The 14,606-nt window shown below is 32.8% G+C and overlaps 2 protein-coding genes across 2 annotated transcripts; both read right to left on the bottom strand.

Moving 5' to 3' along the window:
- Positions 1-206: 206 nt before the first annotated feature.
- LOC114163360 (ankyrin repeat-containing protein At5g02620-like) lies at positions 207-7,740 on the bottom strand. The gene is made up of 4 exons (XM_028047628.2): positions 7,483-7,740; positions 6,739-7,209; positions 5,679-6,088; positions 207-1,351 (listed from the first exon to the last, which is right to left on the bottom strand). The coding sequence occupies exons 2-4, from the start codon at positions 7,160-7,162 to the stop codon at positions 509-511; spliced, it is 1,677 nt and encodes a 558-aa protein (XP_027903429.1). The 5' UTR covers positions 7,163-7,209; positions 7,483-7,740; the 3' UTR covers positions 207-508.
- A 2,405-nt stretch (positions 7,741-10,145) lies between these two features.
- LOC146883430 (uncharacterized) lies at positions 10,146-10,646 on the bottom strand. The gene has a single exon (XM_085666292.1). It carries the CDS (start codon positions 10,644-10,646, stop codon positions 10,146-10,148), a length of 501 nt encoding a protein of 166 aa, XP_085522418.1.
- Between the last annotated feature and the right edge of the window lie 3,960 nt (positions 10,647-14,606).

The raw sequence follows: 14,606 nt of genomic DNA, 5'->3' as shown, positions 1-14,606 counted from the left end.
CAACTATGGTGTTAATAACCAATGTAACAGGCGGGGAATTTCATTAGCCATGAATTTTATAGGAATAAGTTTCATCCATCATTTTATAGGTTTACTGAGTAGGTTTTGGTCTAGTCCCTCACCATCTTACATTTGTTTTCTCTATTTCTTTTGTCATTTTGGTATGCTAGAAATGATTGATATAACTTAAGATGCCAATCTAGAAATGATTGATAACTTACGATGCCGATATAGTGATTATTTGCATACCTATCTTCCATTAAAAGAAGTCTTCACCACAACAATTATTTCACCAAGATCATACTAAATTTGATAACATCCTTTCTACTTACGAGTGGAAGTGGCGAGAATTCCCCACCCATTTTTCTTCATTTCCTTCTGTTCTCACGGTATCTGTAACAAAGACCGTAGGTTATCTTCATACAATCTGACACTGACAGTAGAAACTACCTATCGCCACTTCAAGAATATGCTGGATAATACAAGCCATTTCATTCGGATATATCAATTACAGTGCGTACATCCTCTTGTATTCACTGTTTAAAATCTCTTGGTCTGATGCATGAGACATGGAGAATGATCGACTCTCGGCCCTCAATTTTGTCTCCTCCATCCTATGCAAAATTACACAATAGCACATGGAGCCAATTGTAGAGAGCATTATCAAGCTTCCAATCACTGTAGCATATATTGCAAGCCATCTGGAGTGTGATCCTACCACCACGTATGTAAGAGAAATGAAGGCAATGGAAATGAAAAGGCAAGCCATCCACATGAGCTTGTTAATGACAAAAACAAGCTGCTTTTTTGCCTTTTGCTCAATAACAACTACGGAAGTTTGAACCACTACAACTGCCAGAGAGATGAACAATGCCAGGCTGTCAAACACAAAAAATATTAGGAAAGCTGCATTGTTTGCTATATTTGCTTGTCCAAGAGAAAATCCATCTGTTTTATTTTCAACATATTGACCAGGGACAGTGAAGATGGCTGCAAAAGCAACTGTAGCAATAAGAACGGCAACAACAGTAGCAGAGTTTATTGCATTGTTGAGGCCACTGATGTGTAGCTTTTTCAGCTTTTTTGCAATTTTCTGAACCCTCATGCCTGTCTGACGTGTCTGTTGGAGTTGAGATTGTACATCGTGCTTTATGTCACTGACAGTCTGCTTGAGTTGTTTTGAAGCATTTGGAGGTTTCCCTTGGTCAGTGGAATTAGCAGCCCCAGCATCCCTCAATATGGAGACAAGTTCAGGACTCCCAAATTTTTCTGCAACATCAAGAGGAGTTTCTCCAGCCTTGTTTGTTGAATTGATGTTGATACCTTCCATTGATAACAAGCAGCGAACATTCTACAATAAAAAATGGCTAGTTTAGAATAGACATTGAAAGCCAACTTCTCTTCATTTCAAGGAATACGCTTTGTCTTTCCAAAGAAAAAACAGGAACAATTGAAATTTTAGCATGGAAACATGCTGCCTATGCATAAGTATAAATTTATCCTACATATTTTTCCTTTGAGTTCATTCCTTAAGCTTCTGTTGCATGTATGCACGCACGCAATACAAAACTGCCTCAGTTAAATTCAATGATGCCAGATCAGGAAGGCATAACAAGAAAACCAATAATCTTAACAAAATCATAAAGCTGCCTTGAGGCCTAGGTTATACAAGACAAAGGTCAATTATTCACAGGGTTGTTGGGCAGACTACTAAAAATGGAGATACTTCATGATACTATAGCAACAGTACTTCAATGTTTAAGTAACAGCGAACAGACGTGTTAAAATGTCTACCATCAAAGCAAGAAGAATAAGAATATGGCTAATAACAAATCATGAATGAATAAAAAAAACGAGAAAAATTCTAGTAACTCTACTGTCTGTATCATACATAGGAATAGGAAGAAGAAATCAAGGCCTAACATTTGTAAATTAAAATTTGTATTAGTCATGCAAAGGGTGGTTATTTATTCGAGTTTGGATAACTAAATTGGAACTAATTTGTCCAATAACTGAAAACAAAGACTACGAGTTGAAGGAACTAATCAGCATCACTTGGAATAGGAGGCCAGAATGGTACTTGATATACAGATGTTAACCAGTAGATGAGTTAGAATAACTTCTAGTCGGTATTATTTTTCTTTTCTTAATTTTATGGCCCGTTAATTGTTAGTTGAGCCTGTGTGTAACTTAGTCAATAATCCTGGAGCAGGTTTTCCCTTCAAGGTATGAATGAAATTGAGTAATGATTGTCACGAACCTATTAAGTTGCAACTTTCACAGCAGTGGTGTCTAAAGTTTCACTCGTTTGTATGACAGTTGGTGAATTGGGAAACTAAAGTTCTACTCTACACGTGTAAATATGGTGCTTTTGGGTCATCTTAGTCTGCTTTCAGAATAGCTTATAATTAAAATGCTTAAGAAAAAACTTTTGACTGAACTGCTTGAGTGCAAAATATGTAAATCCAACCTTCAACCCAAAAGAAAATTATTGTTATTCAGAAAAATACTCAAACTTGAGTTCTCACTTTTTATACAGTCCACAAGCTGTATCATTTAGTACCAGTTCCAAATGGCCACTTGGAAATTGAAGATATTGGAGACATGTTCAGATGCTTCATGAGAAATTATCTCAATAAGATCAGCTCCAAGTAAGTGAAAAAGTATTGGGGGAAACTACCCTAACATCTAGAGAAATTAAGCAAACTGTCAGAAGTAGAAAACAACAAAAGGCAAAAACAACCTTCCATGGCTGAAGGCCAGAATCCAGTAACCTCCAATAAAAATGGAGGCGATGCCACATCTTCAGAATTGGAGCAGTCCTAGTGGCATTCATACTTATACATGAAAGATCTTCCGAAGGGGAACAATCCCATGGAATGGCGGGCTCCACTCATGAAGCAATCCTTTCAATGTAGGGAACACCAATATATAGAGAAGGCCTCCAACATTCTTTCACATGGAAGGGGGGCATATACAAATGTTATAAAAGGGGGAAACTGCTTGGTTACTGGGTACCAAAAGGAGTTGTACAAGTTGGATAATAGGGTGCTAGCCTGGTAGGATAGTAAAAAAAAACCTTTAATTAAGGCCTTGTTGAGGATTCACAAGAAATAGACCAAAATACATGTTTAAGTACATAACAAGCAGAAAACTATATAACTAACAAAGACTAGGTTTAGGATATTAGGCATAGAGGGAGGCCAATAAAGATTGTACGTAAGACCCGCAAAATTTAATTAATTAAATAATAATTAATTAATAAATGCAGGTAGTGGGAGCCTTTATGACAATTAATGTTAGTTGGTATAACATGGAAAAGTATCAACTCAAGTGGTTGAGAGTATTTAGTTGCATTGAGAGGACTTGGATTCAAGTCTTATGTATGTCATTTGTGTGTTATTTAATTTATTATTATTTTAATAATAAAGTATTTGATAATGATGAGTGATAATATAATCCTAAAATTATAGAAATTATCAATTATAGGAGTTATCACGAAACATGAGTTGGTTGAATTGGTTGTGCATTGACCTTCAAAGCTACCAGGCGACTGGAAAGTAATTAGAGGACATTGTATGAACACTTACTTTAGGGTTTGGAAATTGGGGGTTTTATGTTATGAGATTAATTAATGTATGAATTTAGGAAAGAATTATTATGATCACCTTTAATTTAATAATTAGAGCCTCTGAATGCATGATTTTTGGATTGGATTGCGGAATTAGGCAGAAAAAAGGCAATTTGGGATTTTAGGGTTTCTGTGTTAGGTGCAACAAAATTTCGATTCCTCAGAAACTGATGTGCCGCCTGGCGGGACTTAGTCTGCAACCAGGCGACAATGCAGGTCAGGGTGGTAGTTTTGTTTCTGGACGTGAGAGCACAAGGGAAAAATCAATGATGCATTCTGGAGAGAATAGTATGAATCAATTAGAGCAATGACAGATCACGAGTGTCTTGGTGTTGTTGAGGAAATATATGAAGGTTTGGGCTTCAAATGGTAAGTGGGAAAATTGTGTTATTATAAATGAGGCAAAATAGTAACTAAACCAACATTGGAAATGGAGTGGCTGGACCAGGAGAATTAGGAAATTGGGTATATTTGTGTGGACAAGTTAGGCATGGTTTAAGGCAAGTGTTAGAATGTGATATTTTGTGGCAAGGGATTAAGAGAAAATTTGTAAGGTTGAATCAGTGTTGTAGTTATGTTGGAAGGGAGAGGGCTACTTGTATCACTTAATAATGAAAGCATAAGTGTGAACCATTGAGATTTTGCATACGTGATAACATATAGTGAATTGATGTACATAAGAGGATTTATGATAATCGGAAGTGGTGTTGACAATAATGAATCAGGATTGTGGCATTTCGGATGAGTGGCAGAGAAGAGTTGGTGCGTGAGCAACAATGCTTGGATTAGAACAAAAACCAATACTGCACGAGTACTGGTGTAGCGCCTAGCAGTAGGGTTTGCTTCGCTAGGCAATAGCTACAAAAACAGTGGTGCACTGGGACGTGTGGCGCCTGGCGGTGAGGGTGGTCTTGCCAAGCGATGTCTACAAGGTCAGTGTGCTCTGAGGCGCTTGGCGCCTGGCGGCACGTGTCCCCCGCCAGGCGGTCTAGAAGTGAGTTTCGCCTGGTGGCTCTGGAGTAGCGCCAGGCGATATCACAGTGACAGAAGCTTTGTTTGCTTTGGATGTGCGTGATCTACAATGCTTTGTTGATACCTCAAAGGTCGGCTTGCTGGAGTGTTCCTGGAGTTGTGGCTCAGAATGTACTCCTTGAGTTGTGGCTCGGGATAGGGGTTAAACACGTGGCTTTCCTTGAGTTGTGGCTCGGAATGACATCTCTTGAGTTATGGCTCGGGATGGCGGATGAACACGAGAAACTATTGAGTTGTGGCTCGGGTTGGCGAGTGTTGACGGTGTGGTGTTGACGGTGTGAGTGTGCGAGTTGTGGCTCGTACAGATGGGTCCAGATAGATTGTCCTCCTCAGTATTTGGCTGACATGTTTAGTAGTCTTGGGATGTTACGAACTATGTTCGTATTGGGAACTCCACCTAGCGTTACGGAGTGTGGTCCGTAACAGGTTTTTCGCACGTGTTCTACAAGTGGTGGCTTGTAGGTGTAACAGCAAGACATTTTGAGGTATTCATCTGAAGACATAGAACACGGGAACATGCTGGTGGCCATGTGGTATGGAATCAAATGATAGAATTCCTTTGGTGTGAGTGTGAATATATATTTGATTTATATATATGTTTTAAACTATTAGCTCACCCTATTTGCTTGTGTTTGGCGATAATCGTGTACGCGGTACATAGGAACAGATAAGGTTCTAGGTGGACGTGGTGAGACATAAAGCCGGAGCATGGGCTATCTCGAGGATTTTTTACAGAGTATATTATTTTATGGAATTTAAAGACTTTGTAATCATTTGGATTATTGAACTTAGTTATTGTATTAGAGTTTTATGAATTTTGGATTTCGAGGTATTTTATGATGAAATAAATGTTTTAAATTTTCCATGTTTTGGGGAAATGGAATTATAATAAATGATGTTTACTTTTTATTACTATTTTATTTTATTTAAATTCATAATATCCGACCAGGATGTTACACTGTCTACGTGATTAGTTTATCATGTCCAATATGCGTTATACAGAATAAAGAATCACCTGAGTACGGCCCTTCTTTGTGGCAATATGCAATGCTGTATTTCCTTTATTATCTTCCAAGCGTAAAACTGCTGGGTCAGGTTTTACCAATTCCAGCAAAATTTCTTCATTTTGCCCTTTCACAGCCATGTGTAGTGCAGTTTGGCCTTTCTTATCAGTTCTAAATCCAGTGCTTGGATCCTTGTTTAATAAAGCTTTCACAACTTCCAAGTGCCCCATCCTAGCCGCAGAGTGAAGGACAGTTTTACCATTATTCCTGGCTATTTTAGCAAGGTTAGAATCTGATTCCAGAAGGAGATTAACCACATCAATATGACCTTGACTTGCAGCTGTATGTAAAGCAGTTGAGTTGGACAAATCAGTGGTCATGGCCAGGTTGGGAAAGGACTGCAGTAGTTCTCTCAAAACCTCTGCAAAATTCTTTTTCAGTCAGAGATATATCGAGAGAGAATGAAATAACAGACATGCTATTTGTGAAAAATATCTTTGGTTCTGCTTGCCTAGGATTCTCACCCATAGTAGTATATCAGAAAATTAAACAACACTATCTCATAGGCAAAGTAGTAAAACCATTGAAGCTAAATATATAATCGTAAAAGAACAAACAATAACTTTAACATTAGATGTGCATGTCAATTTACTGAGAAGCCACAATTATACAACTCATGTCTTCTCTAACTTCATTTTCAATATGCATAAAGAGAGACAGTTGCACAGGCAGGGATAAGGGAAGGATGGAAGAATACAATCAGTCCTGGACGATGTTTCTTTAACTAGGAAACACAAACTTCCAACAACTGTCTTAAACAAATCAAAAGTAACACATCCAAAGAGCGGCTTATTGGAAAAATTGTGGAAAAAGACTGACAGGACAGTATGGAATTTTGGTTTTGGTTTAGATCATAATTAACTAAAAATCAATAAGATACCACACCCACGCACAATCTTTTCAGGGTAATTATGCTCCATTCATTTACATTGTAAAACTGTTACAAAATCCAAAACCAAAACAAGAAAATTAAGGGGAGCTTAGGCCCAAACATAATTGCAAGTGTCTTACCAAGATGACCTTGCTTTGCAGCAATATGGAATGGATCATAGCCATTTCTGGCCGCAATAGAAGCGGTTTGCAGGTCCAAGTACTTCAGTATCTCACTAACAACCAAAGCATGCCCATTCTCTGAAGCAACATAAAGAGGGGTCTCCCCCTCTAGGTTCTGCTTTGCTAACAAATCTTTTGTCTCACAATTAGAATAGTTTTGAATTATCTCCTTCACTCTGCTCAGGTTCCCTGCCCGAGCTGCTAAATGAATTGGTAAGTCACCACGTTTCCCAGGTGACTCCTTGCTCTTCTTCCTTTCGCTTCCCATAAAGCTGAGCTGCTTCTCCATCACTATGCGAAAACTCTTTTGTTTTTCCATAAATCCACGAAAACTCTTCTGTTTTTCCATAGTAGATGCCCGAAAACTGCTTTGTTTCTCCATTATCACTTGAAATCCTTCTCCTGATAACAATGAAAATTTCTATCTCTCTACGACGCAACAGAAGCAAAATTTAGAAGACCATTAATATTCACCAATAATCAAACTTATACAGACGGATAATTGGGTTTTGTATACATCAAACATGCTTATTTTAGTAAATTAAGTCATCAAGAATCCAAAGATACCAAGAAGCAAACCAAAAGGCAAAATCTATTTTATCCATTTTCTATGGTTAACTTGGAAATCAGAGATGCCCCATTGACTGGAAGGGCTAATAGAATCATAAAATAGCACGAATATTAGAAATTAATTCATAATACCTAGATGCTAAACTCGGTGAAGTTGGACAGATAAATAGATCGAAACACAGAAAATCTGGAGGCCCGAAGACCGATTTTCACAAACTCAAGACTTAAAACTGTTCCGAAGAAGGCATAGGATTACTGAAGATTCATGCCTCTAAAATTTCTTCAGAATAAGAAACAATTAAGATTTTGGGAACAAAATCACAGCTGAAGTGACACTAATACCGCCAACAACAAGGCAGACTAACTTTTTTAATCCTATGCTAAACAATCAGTTTTATCACCAGCCAACACGCACTAAATTGTAAAAAGGATTTTTGCGTAATTTACGTATTATTGTAAGGTTTAATTATATAAAATGGTGCTTTTTCACATTTAAAAAAAATAGCCACTCCTTATATTTTATTTTTGGCTTGTGTGGTAAGTCTTTATTTAAGGTTCACAATTTCATTTTATTAGTTATTGTTTAAATATTTTATAATTTAAAGATTTTTAAAGTTTAAATTTTTTAAATTTATAAATTTATAATTGTATAATTTATATTTTATAATTTTAATTTAAAATTGTATATTTATAAAATTATGATTTTATGATTTGAATAAAATTTAAAAATATTTCAGATAATTTTATAGTTATATAATTTTAACTAAAATATAAAAATTATTAAATTATAAATTATTAAATTATTAAATATAAATAATAAAATAAGATATGTAATGAGAACTGAACTAGATAAAATGGTAAGATAATAATCACCATTATTATTTAACTGTTTATGACATTCAATCATCACAAACAAAGTTAATTACGAAAACTTAATTCAAAAGTTAAATTTATTGACAATCAATTATAAATTTAATATAATTTTAATTGAAAATTCTCAAATCTAACTGTATCCTTCTTTTTTGTCATAATTGTTTTGGTGAGTGTGATTAGTTAACTCAAGACCTAGTTAACGAACCACCAGGTGAGCAGTATCACATGTTCATCACGTCATTATTTTTTTTATATTAAAAAAATTAAAAGCGTTGTCTTGAAACTCTTTATGTTTGTTGTGTTTTATTCATTGTGGAGAAAACCATTAAAAAAACTTCAAAGTGAGGACACAAATCATGACTTGAAAGAAGGGGTTGGAATTATTGTGGTCTGGTATCCTCAAAGTTGAGTTTCAATTTCTATTTTTGTAAAGTAGGTGAATGCAATGCTTAAGTTTTTATCGTCGTTATCCTTCTTTCTATTAGAAATTGTGACTTGCAAATGTCACAAATTGAGTTTTAGTATTGATTTTTGTTGGGATTTTCATGGTTTTTGAAAATATGAGAGATATGAGATATACGAGAGATATATATGATATGTTATACAGAAGAACATGTTTTTGTATTTTATTGATATACCCTATATATAGAGCAAAATATAACAAAATATCAAGTATAAAATATTTAGAATATCTCACTCCTAATCTAAAATAATAACTAATTTCCTAAAACTGAAACATATATTTAAAACTGAAATATTTCCCAAAAACTAATTTAAATAAAAAAAAGATATTAAGTAATATTCTCAACATTCCCCCTTGCTTAATATCTATTTATTTAAATTTTATATCTTCATATTTGATTCTCCATCTTTTGATGCTTCATCTTCTCCTCTTTTTGTGCTTGTAATATTTATTTTTTTCTTTCTTCCATGGCATCACATCTTTCTTCAATTTGGTATCATCCTTCATATTTCTTCTTATATCGGCATCATCTTCTTTTTCTTTGTCCGGTGTGGATTTCATTGGAGTGGCATCAGACCTTTTGTGAATATTAGAATGTGAACCTCCATCTACTTTCTTCACTTGGACATCTACTTTCTTCCAAAGATATTTATTTTCTAATTTTGATCCTTCTTTCATACTCACTTTCTTTGTAGCAAATTCCTCCTTCATAAAATTCAACGCAAATCTTTTGTCTTTCATTTGAATACCTCTATGTTGTTAGCATTTTTTATCACACGTACTTTATTCTCAAAGGAGATCTTATAACCTTTCTCTACCAATTGAGTAACACTTAACAAATTCTAGGTAATCTCAGGAACATATAAGACATCAAAAATTAATTTGATACCTGAATGAATTTTAATTGAAATTGTTCCTATACCTTTCACAACAAGTTGTTCTCCATTCCCAATTCTTACCTTGGAAATATTTGATTTATTTAGTTCCTTAAAAATTTCCCTATCATGAGTCATATGGTTTGTGTAACCACTATCTATAATCCAATCTTTTGAGGATTCGTTGGTTGTGACACATGATGTTGTAAAAAGTAGATCCTCCTCTAATTTATCCTCATCTAATCTATTCTCCACAATCTGAACATTTTCTTGAGAATCTTGAGATTTGCACACCTTTTCCACATGTCCCAATTGATCACATTTGTGACATTTGACATCTGGCCTCCACCAACACCAATTGGGTTGATGACCTTTTCTCTTGCAATGGGGACAAGATGGAAAAACATGTGTGTTGTTGTATTTGCTCCTTCTATTTTTCTTGACTATGAGCGCATTCTCTTCAGTGTAATTTAAATTACCTTCAACCGCCTCATGATCTTCTCTCATCAATCTTCGTTGTTCTTATGCTTGCAAGGCATGTATCACCTTTGTAAAGATAATTGCAGACAAATCTTTTGTGTTTTCTAAGGAAGCAATAGATGCCTCATATCTTTCCAGCACCGTCTAGAATCTGAAAACTCTTTTCCCAACAATTTTATCTTGTTGGCAATACCCAACAATTTGTTTGAGTATTCTTTAATCGTCTTCGACTCTTTCATTCTTTGCATCTCGAACTCCCTTATCAAGTTCAAAACTTTCATGTCTCGAATCTTCTCGTTCCCTTCATATTCCGCTTTCAAGTATTCCCAGATTTCTTTGGGAGACTTTAGAGTCATGATCCTGGTCATAATCATTTGTGAAACACATGCGAACAAGCATGATTTTGCCTTTGCCTTTCTCATTTTCTTGTCTTTATGCGCTTTCATTTGAGCCATGGTGGGATTTTCAGACAAGGGAACATCATCTTCCTCCACAACTTCCCATAGATCTAGCCCCTCTATATATGCTTGCATCCTTACCGCCCATAGATTATAGCTTTCACCATCAAAGAGTGAAATAACGACGTGTGACATATTTCCTTCCATTCTATCGGCAATAAGAACAATGGATTTGATAGCAGTTGTTGGGATTTTCAGGGCTTTTGAAAATATAAGAGATATGAGATATATGTGATATGTTATACGGAACATGTTTTTGTATTTTATTGATATACCCTATATATAGAGCAAAATATAATAAAATACCAAATATAAAATATTTAGAATATCTCATTCCTAATCTAAAATAATAACTAATTTTCTAAAACTGAAACATATATTTAAAATTGAAATATTTCCCAAAAACTAATTTAAATAAAAAAAAAAGATATTAAGTAATATTCTCATAATATTTTGTAGAGTAGAAACAATTCCAGGAAGAAGTTTAGAAAGGTCCATATTGGAATATAAGTAAAGTATTGTTTTATATCGCGTTGTAGTTGACTCTAGATGCTCATGTTTGCTTACATGAATTGCTTCTTGCAATCCATCATTTTCTTCCAGCACCCATAATTTAATTTAATTTCACTCTTGTCCATTTTATTTGAACACTATTAAGCTGGGGTGGTAGATAGTGTTTTCGAAATTGTATTTATACTTCCAGAAAACTTAATGCGCACAATTTGATTTGCAATTGTGAGCTCCTAAATAATTTGCAAATTGTAGAACATTTCCGATTCGATGTAAGTTCAATGTAAGTTATTGATACGGATGTAAAAAAATCAGATCTATAAATAAAATTTGCAACTGATAAGAAATGATATTATAAATAGATATTGAGAGTAGGAGTATTTCTATACCCATATGTACAAGTATCATAGTAACTGTATCCTTCTTTAGATACTCATACTTGCTTTTTTAATTTACCAAAATACCCTCATATATAATAAAGTGGGTTGTTGATCCAAACACTTATTAAAGAACTTGTATTGTATTAAACGTGATTTAATATTTACTTTTGTAATTTTATTTGGACTTTATTGAAACTTATGATAGTAATGTATTATATTTTATTTGAATTTATTTAAATATTTTTATGTTTGATTGAATGTTTAAAATTCAATTTTATATATAAAGATCTTTTAAAGATTTTTATATAGATATTTTTTTATTTTCATACTATACAACTTTTTATAACTTTATACGATTTTATATATTTTTATACAATTTTATTTATAGATTTTTATGGTTAAACTATTTTGTTAAATATTTTTAGATTTTTTTTGGTAAATATTTGTGGATATTAAATAAATATGTAGATACTTGTATAATGGATTCTCGCACAGATACATGATGAATATTGATCCAGTACGAAGAGTAACAAGGAACTACTATTCGTACCCACCACATCTTGTTGACATCCCTAGTTAGAGTTGTCAAACATAGAATGGTGACCAACACCTCCCCTTGCCCCAAAGAAAACACACACGGAAAAATATAAATCCTAGTTGTCTACAGGAATGAACTTTTTGGATAGTCTCATAATCATCTTTTTTTTGTACATTTTTCTAGAAAATCAATTTTTGGAGTTTTCGAAAATAATTTTTCAAAAATATTTACGGGAAAGACAATTATGAGATTGTCGGAAAGCTTTTTCCGGTGAACAACTATGGATTGTATTTTCCAGTATGCGTTTTCATGCATCTTCCTCTTTTTGGATTTCATTTTCTGATAAACTATCTTCTCAACATTAAAAGTACTTATCTTACTACACTTCTTTGTAATGCTTAAAATGGGTGCCCAATAGAAGTTCAATTACGACGAGCGCGCACCACAATGTCTTTAAGGATGATATGCATCGCTTCAAGCCATACCAATAGTAGCCTCACGATGAAGAGGAAAAAGGTGGGGGAAAGTTGCGGTTAAATGAAATACTTATCAAGGTTATTATGGGTTTTTCACATTAATGATAAGGTGCATGAAGAAATTTGAGGAGTGTAGGAAGCAATTCCCTTGCTTACATGGAACAAATAATTACTACTTAAGTTGTGTGTGCTTTTGGATAAAAGATTATGAGTATCGCTTCCTGCAACCAACCTTTTTTCTTCCTACACCCTATCAAAGTTGTGAAATACCATAGTTAACCTTTTATATTTTTTTACTTTAACCCTAAGCTTTTACAATTTGCTTTTCCCTTCCAAAGCTGACCTTTCATTTAACCCATTGAGTGAAACGCCTCCCTCAACGTTGGCGGTGGGTAATTTAAAGTTGTCAATAGGGATGGCAACGGGGCGGGGCGGGGACGAGTTTCGCTATCTCATACTCATCCCCGCATAAAAAATTCATCCTCATCCCCATACCCAAACCCAACGGGTATCAAACTTTTTTCCCATCCCCATCCCCACCGGGTAACGGGTATAATCTCGTACCCATACCCGTACCCGTGTTCTAACTACTTCAATATTAATTTTTATAAAAGAAAAAAAATTACGGTAAAGAAAACATAATATTATGAAATATTCAATATTAGAAGGATTTTCTTCGATGCCAAATACCTTAAAATAAATTATAATTATTTACATTTTATATTAGAATACCAAATAAAATTTCATGTGAACCAAAACATTTATTAAATTTGCAAACTACAACATTGATGAACTTAGTTGATAAAACTAAAAAATATTTCAAAAAAAATATAAAAGGAAAACAAATATTCAAATTAAAATATATTTTAAATGTTTGTTTACTTCAATTTTTTAAATTCTAATGAATCTTTTTTTTATACACTAATAAAAGTTATAATATATCACTTGATCAAAATGACACAAAGAACAAATAATAAAAGGAAAACAAATATTCAAATTAAAATATATTTTAAATGTTTGTTTACTTCAATTTTTTAAATTATAATGAATATCTTTTTTATACACTAATTAAAGTTATAATACATCACTTGATCAAAATGACACATAGAACAAATAATAAACATAATAATAAACTTTTGACATAGATTTTGTATCTTTTGAACTTCAATATATGTAGGATAGTGACAAAAAAATATTCATAGAAATTACATTAAATTTTTATATTGTAGTAAATAAAAGTTATTTATACAATTAAAGTGAAAAAAGTTACAGTATGATTAATAGTGAGTTATAAAATAACAAATAATTAGATAGAATATATCGAAATATTATTCTACATGATGAAAATAAACAATAAATAAAAATATTAAAAAACTAATAAATGTGTGTTTTAGAAATAATTTGAGAGACTATCGAAAGAAATCGCACAAAGGAAATCAAATGTATAATTAAGGTATGATAAAATGAAAAAAACCTTAGAGAACTAATTATTAAATTATGTTTGAAGTGGTTAAAATTAAATAGAAATATCATTAGTGACCAAAAAATTTGTCATTAAATTACAAATAAATTAGTAATTAAATTGGTCACTAAATCAAGTACCGATTCGATCATTGAATCGGTCACTAATTTAGTCATTGATTAAGACAATAAATCAACTACTACCACCAATGACGAAAAATAGTGACTGATATGTGTTACTAACTAAATCAGTCACCATTTCATATTTTTCTTGTAGTGAATTATCATATACTATTCCTAAATATCATTATATATATATATATATATATATATATATATATATATATATATATATATAATTTTAACCACTTCAAACAGAATTTAAAGTGAAAAAATTACATTATGATTAATAATGAGTTATAAAATAAAAAATAATTAGATAGAATATATCGAAATATTATTCTACATGATGAAAATAAAATAAATAAATAAAAATATTAAAAAACTAACAAATGTGTGTTTTAGAAATAATTTGAGAGACTATCGAAAAAAATCACACAAAGGAAATCAAATGTACAACTAAGGTATGATAAAACGAAAAATATCTTAGAGAACTAAGAAAACTTTTCAAATATCAACATATATACTTAATGGTTGAAAAATAACGAAAATTATTTTAATGAAACAAAAGAGTTCTTCAAATTAAACAAAAATTAATAATAATAATAAGTAAAGAATTTTT

This window comes from Vigna unguiculata, chromosome 9, assembly GCF_037176805.1.
Source record: "Vigna unguiculata cultivar grain cowpea cultivar isolate G323 ecotype 2 chromosome 9, ASM3717680v1, whole genome shotgun sequence".
NCBI lineage: Eukaryota > Viridiplantae > Streptophyta > Magnoliopsida > Fabales > Fabaceae > Vigna > Vigna unguiculata.
This window is presented reverse-complemented; position numbering and strand designations above follow the sequence as displayed.